At 37.2% G+C, this 23,040-nt stretch overlaps 1 protein-coding gene across 5 annotated transcripts; it reads right to left on the minus strand.

Annotated features, from left to right (window-relative positions):
- Positions 1 to 511: 511 nt before the first annotated feature.
- Positions 512 to 22,753, minus strand: LOC130456250 (RNA-binding protein 10-like). 5 transcript variants are annotated; one of them, XM_056809958.1, is made up of 24 exons: positions 22,682 to 22,753; positions 18,546 to 18,660; positions 16,722 to 16,905; positions 14,100 to 14,288; positions 10,282 to 10,351; positions 9,341 to 9,414; positions 8,298 to 8,384; positions 6,409 to 6,469; positions 6,091 to 6,267; positions 5,812 to 5,972; positions 5,533 to 5,630; positions 5,364 to 5,451; positions 4,137 to 4,320; positions 3,919 to 4,058; positions 3,706 to 3,829; positions 3,472 to 3,563; positions 3,213 to 3,377; positions 2,513 to 2,662; positions 2,331 to 2,396; positions 2,061 to 2,246; positions 1,892 to 1,966; positions 1,694 to 1,797; positions 1,472 to 1,601; positions 512 to 1,376 (listed from the first exon to the last, which is right to left on the minus strand). In XM_056809958.1, exons 2-24 carry the CDS (start codon positions 18,560 to 18,562, stop codon positions 1,251 to 1,253), a joined length of 2,748 nt encoding a protein of 915 aa, XP_056665936.1. In that variant the 5' UTR covers positions 18,563 to 18,660; positions 22,682 to 22,753; the 3' UTR covers positions 512 to 1,250. The 5 variants fall into 5 exon arrangements, with proteins under 5 accessions (XP_056665936.1, XP_056665934.1, XP_056665932.1 ...); XM_056809956.1 differs by lacking the exon at positions 22,682 to 22,753 and adding an exon at positions 21,607 to 21,743; XM_056809954.1 differs by lacking the exon at positions 22,682 to 22,753 and adding an exon at positions 21,572 to 21,743.
- Between the last annotated feature and the right edge of the window lie 287 nt (positions 22,754 to 23,040).

Below are 23,040 nucleotides of genomic sequence, written 5' to 3' on the forward strand. Positions count from 1 at the left end.
GTAGGGTAAAGAAAATCTATTGCCTTTCTCATGGAAATGGCAATAACTAAAGTAATTATGGTTTATGTAAAATTCTTGCCTCCTCTCCCAAATCAAGTGATTACAGCAGGGACCAATTTAAAATGATCAAAGGAAGTTTTTTCTGTAAGTTAAGGAAAGCATTATTCAAAGAAGGAAATGAGTAATGACTTTTTTGTGTTTTAATATTATGACTGTCACCTTACTCGTTTCCTATAAATATTATTTCTTATGATGGAAGGAGTAGCACAATGGGAGCTAACTCTAAACCTAATTCTGTTTCTAATCCTACCTCTGGTCTAGACTTGGCTTATGTCTTTTGGATTTTACTTTTTTCCTCACTTTTCACAGGCATTCTTAGAACAGGAGAGTGTCAGTTCCCCAGGACCTCTATATTATGGGCTGTAAGTATTTTATCAAATTTTTGAAAAATAAAGGATGGAATTCTGGTTTGAAGGGATAGAACAAACATTAAATTCATGAAGGCAAAACACTGTTTTCATAAGATTTTTAATCAGACAAAAGAAAAGATAGTTTATGAGAATCAGGCTCAATCTAGTGAACATAAAACAAGAATTTCAATTTCACCTAGGCTATTCCAAGGAAAGCACCACAATAGTCAAAAGTAAATGCATAGGTACAGGAAAACCATGTAAACTAAGATTTCAACTGGAGGTAGGAATTAAGTGACCACAATTAGATCAGGAACAAATGAAAGTCTTAGGAAATGGGAAAAGCAAACTCAAACCTGAAGATGCTAGTGATGTATGTAATAATGCCAAACATTCCCACAGTCCAATCTTTCCCAAAAAGGGGTACACTGGTAAGCATAAATGTTCCTGATGCAACTTCCAGGCTCTTATATCTTTCTTAGGTCACCTATTCAGAACTTCTATAACCAGAAGGAAACAATGCAGCAGATTTCCAGTGACATTCTGGTTCACCATCTTCAATTGAACCAATCTCAGGAGCCCAAAAATTATTCGTGACTTCTCAGGTTTTATTAGAAAATTAACAGGACACACAGGGAAATGGGAGGTAATAACTTCCCAACAAAAGTTGCAAACTAAAAGGTGCCTTGGAGGAGAGTTTCCCATGTGTGTGAATGGTGGGAATGGGGGTGGGTGGGTGTGTTAACAAAAGGCCAAATCTTGCCATTTTCAAATATTTGCTCCCCAGATTATGGTTGTCTCAAAAGACAACAGGGCATTTGGGGAGGTGCCAGCTGGAGATCACTCGGTCTCACTGAAGCGGGTCAGCATGGTCTTGTGGAGAGTTCCTTTGTATGACTCAGATGAAGTGACATTGTAGGAGCTGCCCCGAGAGCCTAGGCCAGAGCCCCGAACCCTTGTATGGGCCTGAGGAGATAAAAAAAGATAGTGAAAGGAGTGTCCAGAATTGTAGTTGATCATTCATTAGTAATAACACAAAGTAAGTAGAAAAGAAAGCCTACCTCAATGGGGGTGATAATGCCCTGCTTCTTACGGCCTAGCCCACTGCCTTCCTTCCATCCCATGGCTTGCAGCATGCGACTACCAATGTTGTTGCTGCTCAGCCCATGCTGAGTCGATTGTTCAAGGCCTCTAAAAACATGGATGGGGAAAGAAAAAAAAGAGATAAGAACTTAAACCTTGCACCCACTTTATTCAGCCCCAGTCCTAATTGTGGAACTTACACAGTGGTGGCAGCCATGGTTCCAAATTTCCTTTTTTTGGGTTCTGGAGGGTCAGGAATGCCGTATTTCTCTCGGCGTTCTGCTGCCCGGTCTCGATATTTCATCTGGTAGTAGGGAAAAGTTGCCAGTGGACATAAGAACAAAGAGAGTAACTAAAGATGGAAAAGACAATATGGGGGGAAAGGGGAAGAATCTAACCTCCATGTCATTCTTCTCCAGTGCCTCTAGTTCATTCTCAGATAGGTGGGCACGTCGATGAATCTCTAGGTTTTGCTAGGGGAAAAGGATTACAAGGGCATTGATAAATAAAGCATAAAGCCCCATCTCAGATATCTATTACCATTCCTCTTAGATTTATCTTTCATACCTTATGTAGTCCAGAAAGTTGCTGGTGGCGGATTAGAGCCTCTTTGCTAGGGAATTGGCGTCGGCAAAGAAGGCAAGCCAATTTCTGCCAGTCTGTGAGTCTTTCCTCCCTTTCGGTATTCCTCTCAAGTTCCTCTTCACTATCACTTTCCCCACTGTATGCAGCCACTAGTCCTCGTGGTGGACTCTAAAGTAATATTCAGATTACCACAAAGTGAGAAAGGGAGAAATCAAACTACTAAGTATTAGCCTTAAAACCCCAGAAACTCACCAGACGCTCATCACTAGTAAGTTTAGGGAGTTCCATAGTGACATGCTGCCTCTCAGTCAGTGCTCCCTAAAACAAGAGAGATCCAGTTTATTCTTGTTCCAGAGAGAAATCATCAGAATAACAAAATAATGAAACAGAGGCTTTAGAGGGCAAAGGTACAAAGAAAGAAAGAAAAAGGCAACCTTTTTTTCAAGGATGGCATAACCAGCATCAGCTGTAGCTGATTCACGACGCTCATCCTCCTTTAGGGCACTAATGGGTTGGAAGCTATTTTTGAAGTTTTCCTTCTGCTTATTGAGACTTCGGGCCCAACGCTCCATGTCCTTCGCAATCTGAAAGAGTTCAAGAGAAAAGAGTTGACAGGCTGTCAAATTCTAGGTTAGAATACCTATTTGTTCAATTTATTTGTTAATCTTAGTTAAGTATTTATTAAGTGCGCCAAGCACTCTGCTAAGCACCTAAGAATTTATCTATTCTACTAATCTATTCATTCATTGATTTATCTGCCTATTTATCTACTCATTCAGGAAGCATACTAGGGATCAGGCACAGTGCTAGATTCTGGAGAAAAGAAAGTTTCCTTCTATTGGAAACAATATTAAAAGTAGATGAGCCCCAAGATTTCAAAGCTATAACAACGTGCCTCAGTATCTTCTTTAAAGTTTCTAGAAAAGGTTAATGACTTAAGAATAACTAGAAACCAGTTCATCCTGGTCTCACAGCCATTACTAATCTATAACTATTCTTCCAATTGTATCTATTAATTTAATCACTAATTCCCCTCTGTCGGGGTGGCTCATTCATGTGTTAATTTTTTCTTAAATTAATTTATGCAGTGTTTTCTGTCCATACATTCTTGACATGTTAATGGAAGGAATTCACCTGTTGTGCTGTCTTGGTCTTGTGCTTCTCCTTCTTTTCTTTTCCCTCCTTCAAGCTGATACTTGTTTCCTTGTGTCCGTCAGTTACCTGCTCTAGGGCAGGCACATAAGTGCGCCGTTCTCCATCCCAATATAGGTATTGCTGACTGTGGGCATTATAATAATACTAAGGATAGACAAAGAAAGCAGAATATAAGTTCAGACCAAGTTCCCAAAAAAAGTAAGTAAATCTAGGACTAGGACCAAGTTAAGTCCCTTACCTGAGAGTTGGGGTCATAATAAAGCCCAGTCTGAGGATCATAATAATAGCCTGAAGTCTCATCATATTGGTAGGTGGAAACATCAGGTATAGCTATGAAAAAAGGCAAGAAACAGTTCACAATCTTTTCTCCAAAAGACCTTGGGACTAAGCAAGAAGGTAAGGGAAAATGATGTACCCTATTATAGTAAGCTTTTAATATTGTTTAAATATCCCGACCCCCACAGGAACTCACGGTACTGGCCATAGGAATCCTGAACAGAGGAGCTGGTGGCAACTGATGATGCAGAGCTAAGCTGAGCTGAACTGAGAAGCTCTGCCTTCAAAATAGCAGGGGACACAATTGTGTATGACTGGGCCTAGTATTAGATGGGGGAAGACAAGAGAGGATAGTTCTATATCCTTTCAAATGAAACACCTTTATTACCTTCCCTTGACACCATCTTACCTGGGTAATGGTCACTGCCCCCTGGGCACAGCCCACTTCAGTACCTGTCTGCTGATAGACATTGGGCTGGACATGGTGAAAGGTCTGGATGAGTGGCATATCCATGCCAGATATGCTAGGTTCCAGAGAAGTCTCAGAGCCTAAAACAGTATCACATGGGTTAGTAAGATTGGATTTCTTCTCCTACCCAAAAACTTAGTCCCACAAGAACTGCTCACCTATTCCAGTCAGTTCAACTTTGCTACTTGCTACACCCAGAGTCTTGGTTTTAACATAGCCACTATGGCTATAAGGAGTAGCTTCACTTCTTGGGACACAATAGCTCTCATCATGCTGATAGTAGCTGTAGTCTGCCACTGCCTCTTCTGGAGCCATCCAGTTTCCCTCCCCACCCTGGGATGTCTGTAGAATTGGGGAAAGAAAATAATCAGCATATGTGAGAAAGGAAAAAGACAGCCTCTTTTCAGGTACAAATAGGAAAATAGGTTTTGCATGATTTCACATATATATAACTTATCAGCAGGTGAGACAATTTGAAATTCAATTTTTTAAATGTCAAAAACATTTTTGAATAAAAAAGTAAGTCAGTATGAAGATCAATTAAAAAATGACAAAATCATCTGTTTGAACTCTACTGATTTCAGGTCCTATTCTCTACATTGTGCTGTTTCTGTGGCCTTCAAAAAGATATCAGTAATTAGAATTTCTAAATGGTACTCACAAAAATCTAAAAAAAGTGATAGAGAAATTCTATTAAAATATATATAGAGAGAGAAATTCTAAAATCTCTTAATCTAAGACATGTAATTTTTGCTGTTTTGAGACCTCTTTTTTTTTTTGGTAGATACTGGAATGATCTGCCATTTCTTTATCTCATTTTACAGATTAAGATACTGAGGCTAACAGGATGAAGTAACTTGCTCAGGATCATATGTAACTAGTGTCTGAAACTGGATGTATTGTAGGTCTGGTGCATTCTATCTACTCTGTGTCCTAGAAGTCTCCAAAAAAGTCCAGGAGATATGAATTAAAACCTATCTTCAAATATTATTAGCTGTGTCACCTTGAAAAGAAGGAAGAGAAGAAAGAAAAAAGGAGAAAGGAAAAGACTAGGTTCCTTAAAACAACCAAGGAAAGAAGGGAATTCCTTATGGTCTGCCAGAAATCACAAAATCAAAGGAAGAGGAAGTTGAAGAAAGAATCTACATAAATGCTCACAAATTATGACAAACACAGAAAACCTAGTAAAAGGAAAACTAACAGGAGAAATGATTTGTCCACACTACATGGTGTCAGAAACAGGATTTTAACTCAGATCCACAGTTCCCAGATCTGTCCTATATGCAGGGAAAGGATGACATTTCCAGGGACCAACGGATCTCTCTGGGAATGTAAAGGGGATGAAATTCTATTGAGGGAAGGCACAGAAGGCTCAGGGATGGTACCTGTGAGATGGCCCACTGTGCAGCAGCAATTGCTGTACTGGCCACAGAAGCGGCACTGATACGGTTCCCATCATTGGAGGATATATCCCTGAAAAGAGATGAAAGGGATATGTATAACAAAGGCTATGAGAGAAATGATAGATAGGTTAAAAAAAATTATGGCTCTTGCCTCTTAGAACCCTTGGCAAATTCCACATTGATTGTCTTGCCATCAATAGTAAGTGGAGGGTGCAGAGCCTGGAGAATTTGAAGCAGCTGAGCAGCCTCCTTTAGAGAAGAGAAGGATGAAAAGAAGGGTGAGGTCAAAGCAAAGCCTTTTGCTAGGCATGAAAGAAGGGAACAAAAAAAGGGAGAATTGGGGAGGGCCCACCACCCGGGGCAGGGGGGTGGGCCAAGGCCTGTGGTCATCAGGCCAAGGTCCCTCCTTACCCCCCTGTGCCACTCTCACCACGATGGTAGATAGCTGGATGAAGGCAAAGCCCCGGTTCAGCTGTGTCTGTTTGTCTTTGATGACTCGGACATTGGAAGATGACAGTACAGCATAGGGTGCCAAAGCCCCCAAGATTGAGTCCATGGTGCTATGAGGATTCAGGTTGCGTAGTATTATGGCTATGAAAAGTAAAGAAATAGTGTCATCAAAAAGGCAAGAAAGATTCCAGGTCTGGCTAGATTCGTCTCCCCAAATATATACTATATGTGGAAGCTCCTCGCCAAGGGTTTCACTCACTGTCATTAGCATTCTCAGAGTTGGGCTCAGAGCTCTGGGACAAAACATGGGACACAAGTACACCCTGGGTCTGGTACGATTGTGGTAGAGGCAGCAGGCCTTGGCTTGGTTCTCGGACACCCAAAGGCATTGCCTGCTGGTCCAGTTGTATTCCTACTGGTAGCTTCTGTTCAGCTTCTGAAAGAGGAAAATATTTTTTTGAAAAAAGGAATTCCTGGGAGAAGCATATCATACACAAGCTGCCATGGCTGTTCTACTTCCCATCCTCTAATCCCTCTAAAGAAGTCACTTTGTCCTGAAGTTTATTTAACTCCTCACCTAATTTGGGCACACCACATTTGAAACACTTCTCCCGACGTTTGAAGTTTTGAACTCCACACTGCAAGGAAAGAATACACCAACCAAAGAGAAAGGAAAAGAATGAACAGGATGAGGAAAATTCACCAAATAGTAATAATTATTTCATGCCTCATTTACAAAATGGGGGGGAGGACACTAAAGAGAATGAGATACATATTTTGGATGATAAGAAAATTTGTTTTAACTGACTACATATTTATTAAAAAAACAAATTTAATTTAAATATGAAATTTAAGGGGCTGATAGTCCTAAAGTTTATCATCAGTTTTGACACTTTATTCATCCTTTTAATCTCTCATTCTCTAGTAATTAATTTTTTCATCACAGATGTTTCTGTCTTATTTTCTACCAAAGCCTTACAAAACCCTACCCTGGTCAAAGCACCCTCTTTTTTACTATTTCCCTCCCTACTATCCTGCAAGCAGAGGCTTCATGATCTCTTGCTGGAGAGGATATTCTTTTTGTGTATTGGTTGGATTAGATTAAATAAAGTGAAAAATGTTATGCTTAAATCTGGATTCAGACATTTCCTAGTATTAGGTTAGCATTTTTCATCATGAGTCCTTTATAAGTATTTTGAATTGCTAAGCACAGCAAAATCATCTACAGCTGATCACTGTACAATACTGATATTGCTGTGTACAATGTTCTCTTTGTTCTGCTCACTTCACTATGCAACAATTCATATAATTTGGAAAATTAAGTTTCAAATGGGATAGTAACCTCAAGCTCACAAAACTAGTAAGTGTGGGAACTAATTAAGCCTTCTATTCTGTCTTTGACCTAGAAAAACTTAACTTTCTACAATTCCAAGTTTAGCACTCATTTCACTATACTATATATATATGTCAGTCCTTACAAAAAGCTTATAAAGATATTCTGGTATCTTTAAAAGATTATCATACCTAGAATAGGTATTTAAATAGGTATTTAAAAAAGAATTTAAATCTGTCGGTCACTTCTAAATCTTAATAATAATGTTGATAACAATTGCTAACACTAATATGGCACTTTACACTTGGTGCAGTATAGCTAGAACACCAGATCTGGAGCTTCCTGAACACAGGAAGCCTGAAGTTCAGATTAGGCCTCGGAATCTTACTAGCTGTGTAACCCTGGTTAAATTACTTAACCCCGTTTGCCTCAGTTTACACATCTATAAAAGGAACTAGAGAGGAAAATAGCAAATTGTTCCACTTTCTTTGCTCAAGAAAATCCCAAATGGAGTGAATCAGACATGACTCAACACATAATAAATGTATTTAATCCTTAAAACAATCCCTTGAAACACTTAAATTTATAGATTATATTTTCTAGAAACTGAGGTTAAGTGATTTTCCCAGGGCAGTCACTGAAACAAAATTTGAATTCAAGTTTTTCTGGCATCAAGCATATTATGCCATCTCAATGCCTGTTAAGTCTTTTAAATTTACTTTGTATATACATTTGATAAACTACACTAGGATGCAAGCTGAGAGTTGACATTATTTAAAAAAACAAAGACAAGACAAGACAAAAGGGGACATTATAATTCAAAGCTTAAAGAACAAAGATTGTTCTCTTTGGTCACAATGCAGAACTAGGAACATGTAAAAGAAATAAACATTTATGCTTGATTTAAGCAAAAACTTTCTAATATTTAAAGTTACCTCAAAATGTTTCCTCAAGTGATAAATGGATCCCCTATACTGGTTACTAGAACTATTTAGAGAAAGCACAGATGACCATTTATTGAGATTCTTGTTAAAATAAATTCTTTTTCAAATGAAGATACCTTGTGAGGCCCAATGACACAGAATAGCATAGGGTCAAGGCCCCTTCTCAGTTTTTCCTCCACTGCTCCTCACCTTCTTGCAAAGCCAATCCTCATTAATTTTAGGCTTGGGATCACTGTAGTGCATGGAAACCTTCTGACCCAGAATGTTGAGAGAATGCTGTGGGATGAAGTTAGTCACAGTAAATCCTGGGCTTGGAGGAACAAACTGACACACCTCCTCAGTATATAACAAAAGTGATAAAAAGACAAGAGACCCAAGAAGGAAACTAGCAGAAGGGACCACATCCTAGAAACTTAGTGCTTCTTTTCCAGAAAGGTATGTATATAAGCATCAGTATGTACATCTAATCAATACTGGTAAGGTATTAGTACTCTTTAGCGCCCAGGCAATAAAAGACATACTATGCTAAAGGGGTTTTACGGTTAAGATTAAGAAGAAACGAAGAAGAGAAAAAGCTAAAAAGAGAAAGTGGGGAATAAAGAATTGAATTTCCTACTTGCTGTGAAGATTTAGGCCCACAATAATAATACAGCTTAGGCCTCCACAGTTGGGATGATATGTGAAACTCAAACAGGGTCACTGGAAACAGATTCACCACACAAACTTTTTGTTTCTGTCCTATGTGTTAACTTTAATGGCTCTCCTAAACTGTCTTAGGGGAGTCAAATTGATGCTAACGCAGAGGGCTGAACACTTGAGTACTCCACAATTCTCAGAAAGAACCTTGGCCCAGCTCTAGTTTGATCAATAACCCAGGAACTGTAGCTCTACACATATTGAATTGGATAGAGTTTGCTTAGAACTTTAGGGAGGCATCCTTCTGACTACTTCTCAACACCAATCCAACTCTCTCAATAGAAAGTAGTTCAAAAAGGAAAGGCATTAGCCCCTAAAAATTAAGTTTCTGGGGAGCCAGGAAAAGCTGGAAAATTTCATAGGGCTTGAGAGAGGAAAGAGAAATCAATGATGAAAGAAAAGAGGGTGGTGATAGATGAAATTTTTGGATACTATAGAGTAAAATAGTTGAATTTTATGTAACCTAATAACTTAAGAATATACTGGGGGTGGTGGTGGTGGGGAGTAGGGTGAGAAATTCAATGCAGTAAAGCAACCTGATTAGCTTCCATCCAACGTGCAGCATCCTGCAAATGATTAAATTCAACAAAAGCGAAGCCCCGGCTCTGACCTAGAGATAGCATGCAGATACAAAGTTGATTAGTCAACAGTTTGGGCCACATTAAGTTCCTCAATATATAGTGAGTGGAAAAAGAAATGTGTCAAGAGAGATGAAGGAAGGAGAAATAGTTTTAAAAAAACTTACTACACTATAACACAAAATGAAAGCCCATTTTATTTCAGGAAGACCTCACAATAATTTATTTTCAACATTTTTACATCTTCAAATGGCTAAAATTGCCTATGTGTATATATAAATACATATATAGGGCATATTGACTAAGAAGCCATAGCTATACCACAGGATAGTTTTTCACTAAATTGGTAGAGATAAATGTAACTGTAAAAAGGAAAGAATGTTTTTTAATTAAAGGATGATGAGAGGTAAATCAAATAAGATGCTCAGTTTTCTCTAGGATAGAATGGGAGAAACTGGAGCATATAGGGTACACTTAGTAATTTCCCCATGCCCAAGTGCATATGAAATTCTGTGGTTTATTCTAGATTCACCTAAATAGCTAGATAACACAGTGAAGAGGTGCCTTGATTAATCCAACTGATGATGCCAGTTAGGCAGTGGGCCTGTAGTTAATAGAATTCTGACATTTACTATATAGCTCTGAGAAGTCAATCTCTCACTGCTTCAATTTCCTCATCTATAAAATGGGGATAATGATAGAACCTACCTCAAAGAGGATGTTGTAGAAAGCACTCAGCACAATGCCCAGCACAAAAAAGATGCTACATATAAATATTTATTGTCTTCCCCTTACTTTTGAATAGAATGCTGAAAAGGGAGGATCTGAGAAGAAAGTAGAGAGAACAGGAAGCAGGAAATGCAATAGCCAAGAACAATGAGAAGAAAATGGAAACCTACCAGAGGATTTGTTCCTCATCAGTCGTACCTCCCTTGCCTGGATTCCATAAGCCTGCAATTGTATTCGTATCTATGAAGAGGAACACAAAATGACGGTGTTAGAAGAATTAGCTAAAGCTGTTAAAAAGATGGGAACTCTCATACAAAAATCTCAGTAAACTGAGTAACTTCTGGGCAGAACAAATGGACAGAAAAATGGGAAGGTGTATTTCCCAGAGTCTTAAGTTTTTGTTAGTCATATTTCCCCTTTGGACCCTAAAGGAGAAAGTCCAGAACCCAGAGCCCAAAATTCTCAGTTACTACAGTGCCCATATCATTGATTCTATTCCCAAAGCTATAATCAAGGGAAATAACCACAATGGAGAAGGGGCCCACCATCCCTGCCATTAACAACATCAAATACCAACCAACTGCCAACCAATTGCCACCAGAAGGCAGGTAAACCCAAGCACTTTGTAAACAGTTGTATGCCCTCCCCACCCCCCCTCCCCCACCCCTAACCCTGCTACCTGGACCCACAGCCATTATCCAGGGGAGCAACACTTGTGGAGATTCGACCTGTCAACTGCCTCTGTAGGTGCTGCAGCCCCCGCCTTCTCAGCAGCCACAGCTATTAAAGACTCAGAAAAGAAATTTCTTGCCACCAAAGTCTTTCAGAAATATTTTTTTTTAATGAAAGGAAATTACATTAAAGAAGATGCATTTCCATCTGCTTTGCCACTGCATTCTAAGGGCCACAGGGCCGTTTCACTTGACTTTGCTAAAACCTCCTATATGTGCTGTCTCTTGAGCTCTTTGAGAGCTGGGACAATCTTACCCTTCAAATTTTATTGCTGCTATCTGGCACAGTGCTTTGTGTATTCTAAATTCTAAATAAAAGCTTTTACATTTATTCCATACCTGGTGAGAGGCTTTCTAATTAGTTTCTAGTCTATCTCCTAACAAGTCATTCATTCAACAAACACTCACTGCCTTTTATGTGCCAGGCCCTATGCATATAAAGACAAAAACAAAATAATCTGTGTACACAAGAAATCTTATATTCATTTGGCAGAAAACACTAGATACACAGAAAATACAAAAAAAATGTGAGAAATAGTGGAATATTGAAGGCCTAGAATATCAAGATCATTCACAAAGTAAATAGGATCCATAAAACCACTACTGTTTTATATGCCACAAAAAAATACTGCCTTTTTATCCTTAAATTTGCTCATGCTCATAAAAAAGGCTTCTTCAACCATAGTGAACTATATAGCATAACCCAAGAGAAACTTTTTTGCTATGTATGCCTAATCAAGAAAAAATTATTATAATTAAGGGAAAAATAAAAGTATAATATCCAAAAATACACTAAAATATTATAGAACAACAGATAAATGGACAGACTCTACAGACAGTATTCAAAAGAACTACAAACTCATAGGGACCAAAGACAGAAAACACATTTTTAAAAAGCCAACAACTTAGTAAATATATTGACTGATTTCATTGAACTATTTAGCTGAGGATATATATATATATATATATATATATATATATATATATATATATATATATGTAGGCATGTATATATTTGTGTGTACATATGTGTGTATGTGGAAATAAAAACAAAACTGTTCATAATTCTTTTATTTCATGTGTTGGCACACAACACATGAAGGAAATTAAAAAGAAATACCACATGTATACTTCTATTCACAAGTACAAGAATATAAGAAATTAGGAATTTGAAGACATATGAAAATTTATATGACTATAGTGAGGTAGATAGAATTAGGAAAACAATATATATATGTCTATAATTAAATGAAAACTAAATGAGAACCAAATATAACATAAATATAATGCTTAATCTTGGCCCCTGAATAGAAGAAACACAGTTTCCTCTTCTTGGAGAAGAATATAAGGGATATAGAATGTGCCAGAGAATTTTGTCCATTTGTTTTTTTTTCTTGTTGTTGTTATAAGGTAAGCTTAGTTCACTAGACAACAGTGATATGGAGTTGGAGTCATATCCAGAATTAAATATATTTTAAAAGTCAAATTTTAGTTCATTTTTAAAAGTTTTAAGAGTTCAACTTGATGCTATTCTTGTAGACAGCCCTTCATTTAGTGGGACCATAATAAAGGAGGTAGTATATTTTTATGGGTTCTTTCCCTAATAACTCCTGTGAATCATTCAAACCTCATGGTAAGAATGTCAAGGAGTTATTTTCCTCAAATATTGAAAGAACCTATTTGAATCAAATGATAGAAGTTCATTGTCTTTTTCGGATAATTCTGCCTTACTTCATAATTTAATTTGTATAGTATAACTCCTCACCAGAATAAGTGTGATGTCAAATTCCTCATAACATTTTGCTTAGGTCCCTTTGCTATTTCTCTTTATCTCATTTTCTTCTACTGTTATTATTTGTGTAACTATCCTTCTCCCTTGAGCATAAAATATATCTTGTTTCTTTCTCTGTACCTGAAACTTAGAACTAGGCTTACATATAGTCTGCTCTTACTGTTTGCTAAACGTAAATGAAAAATAATTCAAAAGCAACAAAAAGACAAATTAATGGAGCAAGGAAGATAGAGTACCAGAGCTAAATCTTAAAAAGTGACAGACAGGGATAGTGGATGACAGATTAAGATTCTAGAGAAAGGGCCAGAAAATTATTTATAGGAAAGAGATGTTGGAAATAGCAGACAGAGAAAAGTGGACAATAAAAGAATAAAGGAAAATGTTAAAACACTACCACAGAGAAGAGAACAAGGGATGCCTGAGAAGTATTTACAGCAACCTGGACTTAACAAAAGACAAAAGAAATGTATATGACAAAGCTCCTGCACAAGACTCACATAAAGTAAAAACTTAACAATATATCCAAAAAGGTCTAAAGGTCCTTGGCAGCACAAAAAAAAAAAGAGGAGTAAACTTTGGTTGCAGTATTCAGGAAGGTTTCATGGAGAAAATGAGACAAAAATTGCCCTGAAGAAAAACTGGTCTTAAGAGAAAAAGGCCAAAAAAGCATTCTCTTGAACTCTAGTCATTATCCTTCCTCAAATTAAAAAGCTTTACCTCCAAATTTCTCTATTGTTTTTTCAAAGCTCAGCTCCTCTTTCAAGCCTTTGCTCATTTTTCCATTCCTACTCTTTTTTAAACATACTCCTTGAAATTACACTCTTGAATATCTAACACCTAATAACAGAACTGATTTTAGGCCAAGAAAATGTACAGAAGGGAAAACAAGAGTGGAATACAAGGAATAGAATCCTCAGCATAGTAAAAAGATAAAGCAGGATTTATATGAGAAGGGAAGGGTATGCTCACTGTAAGCAATGAGGAATCAGTTATTGATGTGTCATTAACACAAGTCTAAAAATAATTCCTAGAAGCCACAGAGAAAAGGAATTTGGGGGAGAGAAAGGTAAGAGTAAAGACCAATAAATTTATCTGAAGAGTCCATTCTTTATCCTCCTGGCAGACAAAATAGAAAATACCAGCATCCTCTTCTATTAACTCTCTAAAACAAGATTCAACGGTGTAGGCCATCCTTCTAAACTGGATTTACTCATAAACAACTCTCATATTTCTGGGAGGCCCCCCAAAGTTTTGCCAGGGTTTGTCCAGTTCAGTAAAAAGAAAGCATTTGTACCTTTGGTAAAGTCCCTTAAAATCATGGTATTTTAAAGTCTAAGGAAGTCTGTATCTAAGAAGGTTATAAATATAATAATCAACAGCTCTCATTTTGTGACTCAGTCACACATCAGTATGAGCCCTCCCAATGATATTCAAAAGACCCAATGAGAGACTCAACAACACGTACGTCATTTTCAGTTGCTGCCTGTGGCAGCATCCTCAGCATGATGATGTTACTGGCCTTCTCATCCTCCTCCCCTTGTTCTGTCCGATAATCTTGGTCCCGGTAGTCTCCATCTCCAGGGAAACGCAATGGCTCAGCAGGGCTATGCCGCTTACGCAGTGTTTCAAAACCTGAAGAAACCTCATAAGAATCCTGAGTGTAAGGAAATCAAAAAGGCAAAGGTAGTCAGTTTACTTGTAAAAATTACACAAGAGAAGAGGCATGCTACAAGATAATGGGCTTAATTTCTCATAGGTGGGACTATGATAGGAATTTCCATAGAATAGAAAGAAGAAAGGTCCAAACTGACAGTAGAACCACCAAGACCTAAAATTCCCCCACCTACACAATGAATTTTCAATGTTCTTACAATTAGATTTAAGAAATCTAAAGAAAACAACTGCCTAGTACCACCTTCACTTTTGATCCAAGGTCCAAGGGAAAAAACAAGTTGGCCAACTTATAAAAAAATATCCATACATGTATTTTTCTTCATTATTTTCCCAACATTCCTAAGGATCATAAAAAATGAAAGGATACTGAGGGTTACCAAAATGGCTCAGTAAATAGGGAGCCAATTCTAGAGAACATAGGGGCTGGGTTCAAATCTACCCTCAGACTTTGTGACCCTGGGCAAGTCACTTAACCCCCATAATGTCCATTTCCTAGTCTTTACTGCACTTCTATCTTGGAACCAATACATAATAGTGATTCTAAGATGGAAGTTAAGAGTTTTTTTAAAAGGATGAGGAGAGATTGAGATTAAAGATGAGAAGATGAATGAGAAAAGAGCTAGACCATGACCTGATAGGTTAAGAAAGTCTGAGTCAGGAAATAGAGAGCAGCAAAGATGCTTTATTATTGGTATTTCTGTTCAAATATATAAAGTGCCCTACAAGTGTACTAGACACTTAATAAACATTTATTGAATTGAATTGTTACTCTATATAGGGCAAGATAGAGGGACAGCTCAAATCCGACCTACAAAATATATGTATATATGTCCCCTAAAACCCTTTATGGTAAAGTTGAAGAAGGTAACATGATAATGAAGGGGAAAAGTGCTGCTTTAGTATCTGGGTTAAAATCCTTCCTGTACTTATTAACTATGTGACCTTGAAGTGGTCAATTTACTTCACTGAGCTTTATTCAAGTATAAACAAAAAGATTGAAATGATACATATGATTTACTTTAGCTCTTTGTGTGACTAAAAAAGGGAAGTGTTGCTAGACTTAAAGTAAAATACTGTCTACAATAAGCTAACAGGCCTATAATGACTTTTCACTTTGTGTAACTATTTCAAATAAGGCTCGTGCCTCTCAATAGATATATGCAGATGATTAATTGCAGATTTTTAAGAGATTAAGAGTGACAACTGTGAGCAATAATAAGAGCTAACATACACATTTTAAATAATCAGCTATTATTATCATTCTTCCCAAAGTTTATAAGGTTTTAAATGAAAGGCACCAAGCTATGAGCTATTCTTCCTCACTCATTTTTTTATGTGTGTGTGTGAAAGTTCAAATCAGTTTTCTAATTATCCTAAATGTTGAACACTCATTCATAGGCAGATTCTTCAGAAGCATGAGAGAAAGGACTTTAAGTTACTTAGATCACATTCCTTCCCAAAAAGAGGGCCAAGGAACCAGGCAAAGGACTACTTAATTCAATATTAGAGATAAAGGAGAAAACCTCCACTACTTTGAGATAGAGTGTAGGATAAACAGGGTAAAAAAAGACTGAGTAGTAAACATTCAGAGGTAAATACTCTCTTCTGCAAAAAGCTTGAGTAAAATTCCTTAAGATCTTTCTAGAATTAGAAAAATATGTAAGAAACTAAGGGTAAAAGTCAAGTAAAGAAGAGAAGGGAACAAGAAGATCCCTCTAATTCGCTCCCATCTACTTCCACCAGAAATCAAAGAAAAAACAAGAAAAGAATATAGGAAAGAAAAGAAAAAACAAGAAAGAAATAAAAAAAAAACAAGCTTGGCTAGCTGGGAGCCTGGCCCTAGCTCCTTCATTTTGGGGGTGAGGCACTCTAGCCTCCCTAGCCCAGGGCTGGTAGTCCAGTCCTGTCTGCCAAATGCAATGGGAGGGTATGGGGCACTGGAATCTCCCTGCAGAGTATAGCCCTGGCTTGGTCAGCTGGAAGATCAGCCAACCTTCCTGTGGAGCATAGCCCTGGCTTCACTAGTCTGCAGCCTGCCCCTTGCCCCAAAACAGTGGTGGGAGGGGCACTACACCAAGTCAGGGGCTGGGGCAGATGCCATGGGGTTCCCAAAAAGTTCCAAAAGTTTACCATCATTGACTTAGAGAGTCATGGGTTGGACCAGGTGAAGTCAGTCTTTTTCTCAGTAAAGGCTTAAGATGATTTTTTTTGATCTTTAGTTGAGAGAATGAGGAAATAGAAATATAGCAAATTCCACAATCATATACTAAAAAATATCCTTTCCTCTTTTTTTCTCAGCTACAGTCAAATTTAGGAACAATAACTTTTTTAGACTACTTTTCTTCTAAGCACTATGATGAGAAAGAAAAAGTAAAAAAAAGCCAATAAGATTTTCCTTATTGTTAGTAGTCACCTCAACACTGTGCTCAGATGAGTCATCATAATCACGCCTGAAGTCCTGGCTGCTGAAGTCTCGGGGGTAGGAACGGTAATCCATGTCTCGATAATCATGGTCTCTCAGACTTCGGCTCTCTATTCCTTCATCTTGGGAGCTGTCAGAGGCACCATATCGGCCAGTTCTATCTCCACGGCCACCTCTGCAGAGTACAGATGTAAGAGGTTAGGGTAGTTGAGCCCTCCCTATTCTGACAGGGATGGGACTAAAACATAATGACAGAGCTAAAGGTTTTGGTCAAGGGTGTACTATAATTAACTTGTGTTAAATTGTTAAACTTTCAGTATGAGCATGTACACCTCAAAATCAGCAAGCTACAAATCCGACTTAATTTGTTATTCTGTTAATTGTCTAGACTTAAGAAAGTGATGGAGAAAATGTTAGTGTAGAATAAACTTAAAAGGGTATCATAAGTACTTTTTTTTTTTCTGGAGAAGATAGTTGTTAAAAAGATTTACCAACATACCCCTGCTTCTAGGCTTCTCTAAGAAGAGTTAAAAAGTAAAGAATCAAAGTATTAAAAATACCAAGTAGAAAAAAGTCAAACCCCATTTGATGTCAAGTAATTTTCAAGGTAGGGAAAGGAACATAAAATTAAATGATTAGTCAATAAACATGTATTATTAGATTTGATATTTTCCCCAATTACATGTAAAAATAATTTAAACAATTTTTCATTTTAATTTTTTTTATTTTGAGTCTCAAATGTTCCCTTCTCCCTCTTCTCACCTCACTGAGATAATTAGTTTATTATGCATTTTGTGTAATTATTTTGCATAAACATTACTCTTTTTGTGGAAGAAAATTCATATCAAAAATATAAAGAAAAATGTAGTATGCTTTGGTCTCATTTAAACTCCATCAGTTCTTTCTCTGGAAAGGAGATGGCATTTTTCATCATGGAACCTTTGAGATTGTCTGGGATCATTATATTGCTAAGACCAGGTGTTATCAGTTGTTCATTGTACAATATTGCCTGGAGCATTTAGAGAAACATTAAAGGCCTGCTCTCTGAAAAACATTGACAGGCAATGGGCATACAATGGCAAAATAAATAATTCTAGATCACAAGGAACTTATAAAAGAGGTTACAATATGTCCATAGATAATTATAAACAAAATCAATTAATCTTTTAAAAGTAAAAAGAAAGAGAGGAAACTAGAGGCAGCTAGGTGGCTCAGTGAACTGAGAGCCAAGCCTAGAGATAGGAGGTACTAATCTAGCCTCAGGCACTTTCGAACTGCATAATAACCCTAGGCAAGTTACTTAACTCCTATTGCCTAGTCCTTACTGCTCTTCTGCTTTGGAACAAATACACAGTATAGTTAGAAGGTAAGGATTAAAAAAAAAAAAGCTGAGAAGGGAGGACAGGAAGAAATTAAGAATTAGAAGGGTCAGGAAAGGTACCTTTAAAGAATGTGGGATTCTTTGAGGTATAGATGAGGAGGAATTGTATTCCAGTCAAGAGGGATAGATATTATAAAGGCACAGGAATGGGAGATGGGATATGTTAAAAGAATGGCAGGAAAGTCTGGTTGGATCTCAGGAAGAAGGAACATTCACAATTAATAGGCATTCTCTTAGTCCTCACTATGGTCCTTTCTTTAAATTAATCAAATGACTAAAAAAGAATGAAGGCTGGGACTATCTACCTTATTTATAGTTGTATGCATGCCTGTCTACCTGCTCTTGATAGCAAGAGGTATTTATATTTTATTAACCCCAGTGCTTGAGTAGTACACAGGGAAAGCAATTAATAAATTATTAATTGATTGACTTACCGTCTTTCATAATCCATGTCTTGGGAACTACTCCTGGGCCAGTGGCACCTCTTCACTTCCCAGACACGACTACCACCACCCTTGCTTCCAACACCATGTTCTGCCAGTCTGAGATCTGAATTTTTAAAAAATTAGGGAATTCATAGCAAAAGAGAATTATGCAGACACACCAAAGCCATATAAATAAGGTTATCTGCCTAGCACTCCTTATAGAATGCAAAAGATGTTTGAGATTTTCCAAAGGTCAAAAGTTGGGTTTTGGAGCATGAAAACTGGCTGAGACCCAACTTTTAATATTTACTAAAAATGGCTGTCCAATATACCCATATGTCTATTGTGAGGAAATTATCTTTATTTTGCCTAACCTGTTTGTTAATTTATCTTTCAAGGTCTAGCTGATGTCCTATTTCCTTTCTTTCATTCTGATCCTCCCCACTTTGAAGCCACATAATTTTAGAATATTTTTTCATAGACACATTTCTAAGTACAGGTGCTGGATCTCTACTTATTTACTCTTCTTTTAGGCTAAAATAACTATATCTATATCTATATATTTTTTAAAATCCAAATGCTGACTCTTTTTTTTGTTCCAGAGCTAATCCTGAGTAGGTAAGAATGCTTTCAGGGATTTCTCAGACTCTTTAGAAGGGTACACTCCTATAATATCAATTGACATTTCTATAGTACTTTTGATGGAAATGTAAAACATAAATATTTCATGTAGTCTCCCTTTTTAAGCAAGGAAAAGAGTTGTGAAAATATAAAAGATGTAATTTTGCCACAAGCAGTAAAGAACTTAAAATATACAAGTTATTTTTCTTCTCTGAGACTTAGCCAAAAACAATGCCCTGGACATGATTTTGCTACTATCTTTCAATGGTCTATAGAGATACTAGCTTTTAGTTTTGGAGTTTGACTAAACAATATGACAGAAAATATATAACAGAGATTGGGGTAAAAATGTACTTTTTTTTCCCTACTAGGATAAAAATCTAGAGGATGTTTTCCTAGGGAAGACATAGGAATATATGCCTCTTCCTACATTTTAAAAGACAAGTACCAAACATGAATGGTGGCAATTGAGAGGAAGCAATCTTAAATAGAAATGAAAATGTTAAGTCTATGAGAGACAGGGTAAAGGTATAAGAACAATTTCAATTCCATCACAAAGATATAATTTAGGAAAAAAGCATGTTTTGGAAACCAATAAACAAAATAAAGGCAAGTTAACTATTATTTATTAAAGACTTTTTAATATAAAAGACACTGTGATAAGTCCAGAGAAACAAATGTGGAAAAGTAGTCTTGGTTCTCAAGGAGATCATAACTTAATGGGGAGAACATTTAATGGGGAGAAAAATGTGCAAATTATGTACTAACAAAATATGTATAATAAATTGGGATAGTAGCAGGGAGAAAGTGTTAAGATTAAGGCCTGGAAGATGAAAAAGTTTTTTCTGGCATTATGTAGTTCCAATGAGAAATTTTAAGCTATTTAGGTAGGTACAGAATCTGACTTTAGACTAAAGTGAGGACTTGAACCCATTTGGGAGTTTAGGTGCTCAAATAAATCTTAATATGGGAAGGTTAACAAAAGAATTCTACATTGTAACTAACTGAAGTTACAAGCAAATAGGTAAAGGGAATAAAGTTATTTGATTTACAGGAAACGTAGCTACAAATAACCTTGTATTTTTTGGAGAAATACACTAAGAAGTAATGTGATGAGGGCATTTCTGTAATTACTGGCATTAACAAATAAAAATTGGGGCTAGTATATTTTTTTTACTACATATGGTTGAAACTAGAAAGTAAAAGCCCAATGTAAAACACAACACTGAAGCATACATACATTAAAGATATTTTTTTCCGTTGAATTTGGATCACATAGTCAATTTTGATTTTTCTCACTGTCTATATGCTATTTTCCACATATTTTGGAGATAGGAAATTGTTTTTATATATTTACCGCAAAGACAATTTCCCACTGTCTAGGATTTACTTTTTTTGTAATCCTTCCCACTCCAACAGGTTTGTGAGGTGAAATGACTTAAATTCTAAATTGGTTTGGATTTTAAGTTTTTTTAACTCTTACTTTCTGTCTTAGACTCAATACTGTGTTGGTTCTAAAGCAGAAAAGAAGGGGGTTGCAGTTAGGAAGTGTCTGAAGTGAGATTTGTACCCAGGACCTCCTATCTCGGTTTGGCTCTCACTGAGCCACCTAGCTGCTCCCTCTCTTTAGTTTTCTGAGGGTAACTAATGAGGGTTAGTTATTCCGGGGCCTTCTAAAATAAGTTTTACTGACCAAGAACGGTTTCCTTCATCTTCTCTACAGTATTTTCCCAGATATTAAATCTAACCCAAAGTAAGAAAAGTATGGCCGTATATTCCGTACTTTGTGTTTTTTCTAGGGGAAATGGTCAATTTTTTAATATACTAGATTCGTGACTGGTAGTATCAAAAGTGATTTTTCGAAGCTCACACTTTAAAGCTGTGCGTAGTTTTAAAGGTTTTGAGTTGGGCTGTAGGCGGCTAACCGCCAAACCATAAATTTTCACTCCGTCAGCAGAAGACTTTTTTCTCTCACCAAACACTCTTAGTCCTCCGTCCAATCTTAATAAGGACCCGCGAATTGGGAGGGGAATGGGTTCAGGGAAAAGTAACCGTTAACCCCGCCCACTTACATCTGCCTTAACCGTTACAGATTCTTCAAACACAAATTCCTTCACAAAAGTCTGTGGTACCCTTTCTCCTCAAACCAAACTCACAAATATCCCATAACCCTACCTCTCTTACACCTCACCTTGGGCGTATGCCCCAGAATCTCCTCAGTTTTCTTTCCTTCCTCCCTCACTCACCTGCTACTTTCGGTTTCTGAGGTGAGGAGCTCGGAGAGACGCCCCTCGCTCAGGCGCACGCGCAAACATATAACGAACTACACTGTGACTCGCGCACCCTGTCACATAGACTGGGTCAGAAAGGTTAACGGTAGGGAATATACTATTTTTCCTGCTTCCCCAACTCACTTCTCTTATCCCCGGCAAATTCAAAAGCACAGTACCAAAAGCGGTCCCGAACCACCAACACAAGATGGCGGCTTTCGCGATTATTGTGGCCCCACCCCCACAGCAACACCGAATTTCCTCAGCAAACAGTAACTCTCAGTCACCATGGCGAAAGTCCCGGCCTAGCGTACATTCATTGGTGGCTGCGATTTGCGCGCCTGACTCAGACCGATTTTCATTGGTAGTTTTTTACGTCAATAAAGACCCTGGATTCCGAAGCCACGCCCTAGGGCGTGGCTATTGGTTGACTATATCCAACAGCTTAGCAAAAAAGTGGGAAAAAGGGGCGGGCGGGCGGGGGGGAGGGGAGGGGGAACGGTGTGGTACTTCATTTAAATTTTGATTTGATCCCATTTTGTATTGATGATTACAGCAGAAAAGGACTTCTATTACTCAGATCACCATACAAGAAAAGACCATTGCTGATGGACCTACACAAGATGTCTTAAAAAGCAGCATATTTTAACAAAAAGGAACAAATCAGAATCTTTCACAACTAAAGCATACCCCATACTGGTACTAAATATTTTTCTAATTTTTTTGATTCCTAAAATAATAAATCCATAGGTAAAAAAGTACTTTAAGCATTGCTTTTAACATCTAATTTTTAATTTTCCCACGCCTTATTAATTTCTTTGGTACTTACAGTGCCCACTGGCTTCCCTGAAAAAGTGTAAAATTTCCGTTTCCCCTCATAAACTTTCAAGACTGCCTACTAGGATTGAAGGTAAAGAACATTAACTCACTTTTAAATTTTGCTACGGTCTGCGGCTGTCATTTTTTTTAAATTAAGAAATTAATTATTTCATTTTATTTAGGTTATTTTGACATACATATCCTATTTTTATATAAGTTTTTAAGATAATGGGTATAAGTTGTCTTTTCAAGCCTTTTATTTTACTGAGGAAAAACTGGTAGGCTATACTATTTGCTCATGTTTATCAAATTCATATGTACTCATATGGGGACATATGTACTCAAAGGGGACAAATTAAAACTTTACCCGACTTTGGAACTGTTTGTTTTCCTATTACTAATATAAAAAGGTAAATAAATAAGTTCTGCAGTTACCGTAAGTCTTCAAAAAGAAATTGTATTCAATCTTTTAGGTCGGAGGGAAGAAAGTATCGTGTTCAGTAAATTGTTCGGCTGAAAAAATTCCCAAGGTTCCTTGCGGCAAACTTTGGACTGTACCATTACTTTTAATTGAAGGTGTTTTGAGGGTCTGAGAATTTCTTTGAAGAAAAATAGAAAAGATAAAGAAAATGTTTTTGAAGAAAATTTTTAATTGAAATTAAATTTGGATAATAAGATAAAGGAATTGCAGTCGTTGGTATTTTATGTTATGGCTAAAGAGACCTGATAAAAAAAATTTCCTCTCTGCCAAGTGGTACAGTCTTTTTTTGATCCCGCGGTCCCTGGTTCGTTTT

Source organism: Monodelphis domestica (genome assembly GCF_027887165.1).
Source record: "Monodelphis domestica isolate mMonDom1 chromosome Y unlocalized genomic scaffold, mMonDom1.pri SUPER_Y_unloc_3, whole genome shotgun sequence".
NCBI classification, from domain to species: Eukaryota; Metazoa; Chordata; class Mammalia; order Didelphimorphia; family Didelphidae; genus Monodelphis; species Monodelphis domestica.

Bases quoted from the DNA above. Each gene is read 5' to 3' on its own strand.
- LOC130456250 (XM_056809958.1), bottom strand. The intron at 3,564-3,705 runs GTGAGTTCCTGT...CTTTTTTCATAG, and splicing joins GGATTCCTATGGCCAGTACC to CTATACCTGATGTTTCCACC. The intron at 1,377-1,471 runs GTAGGCTTTCTT...TTATCTCCTCAG, and splicing joins GCATTATCACCCCCATTGAG to GCCCATACAAGGGTTCGGGG.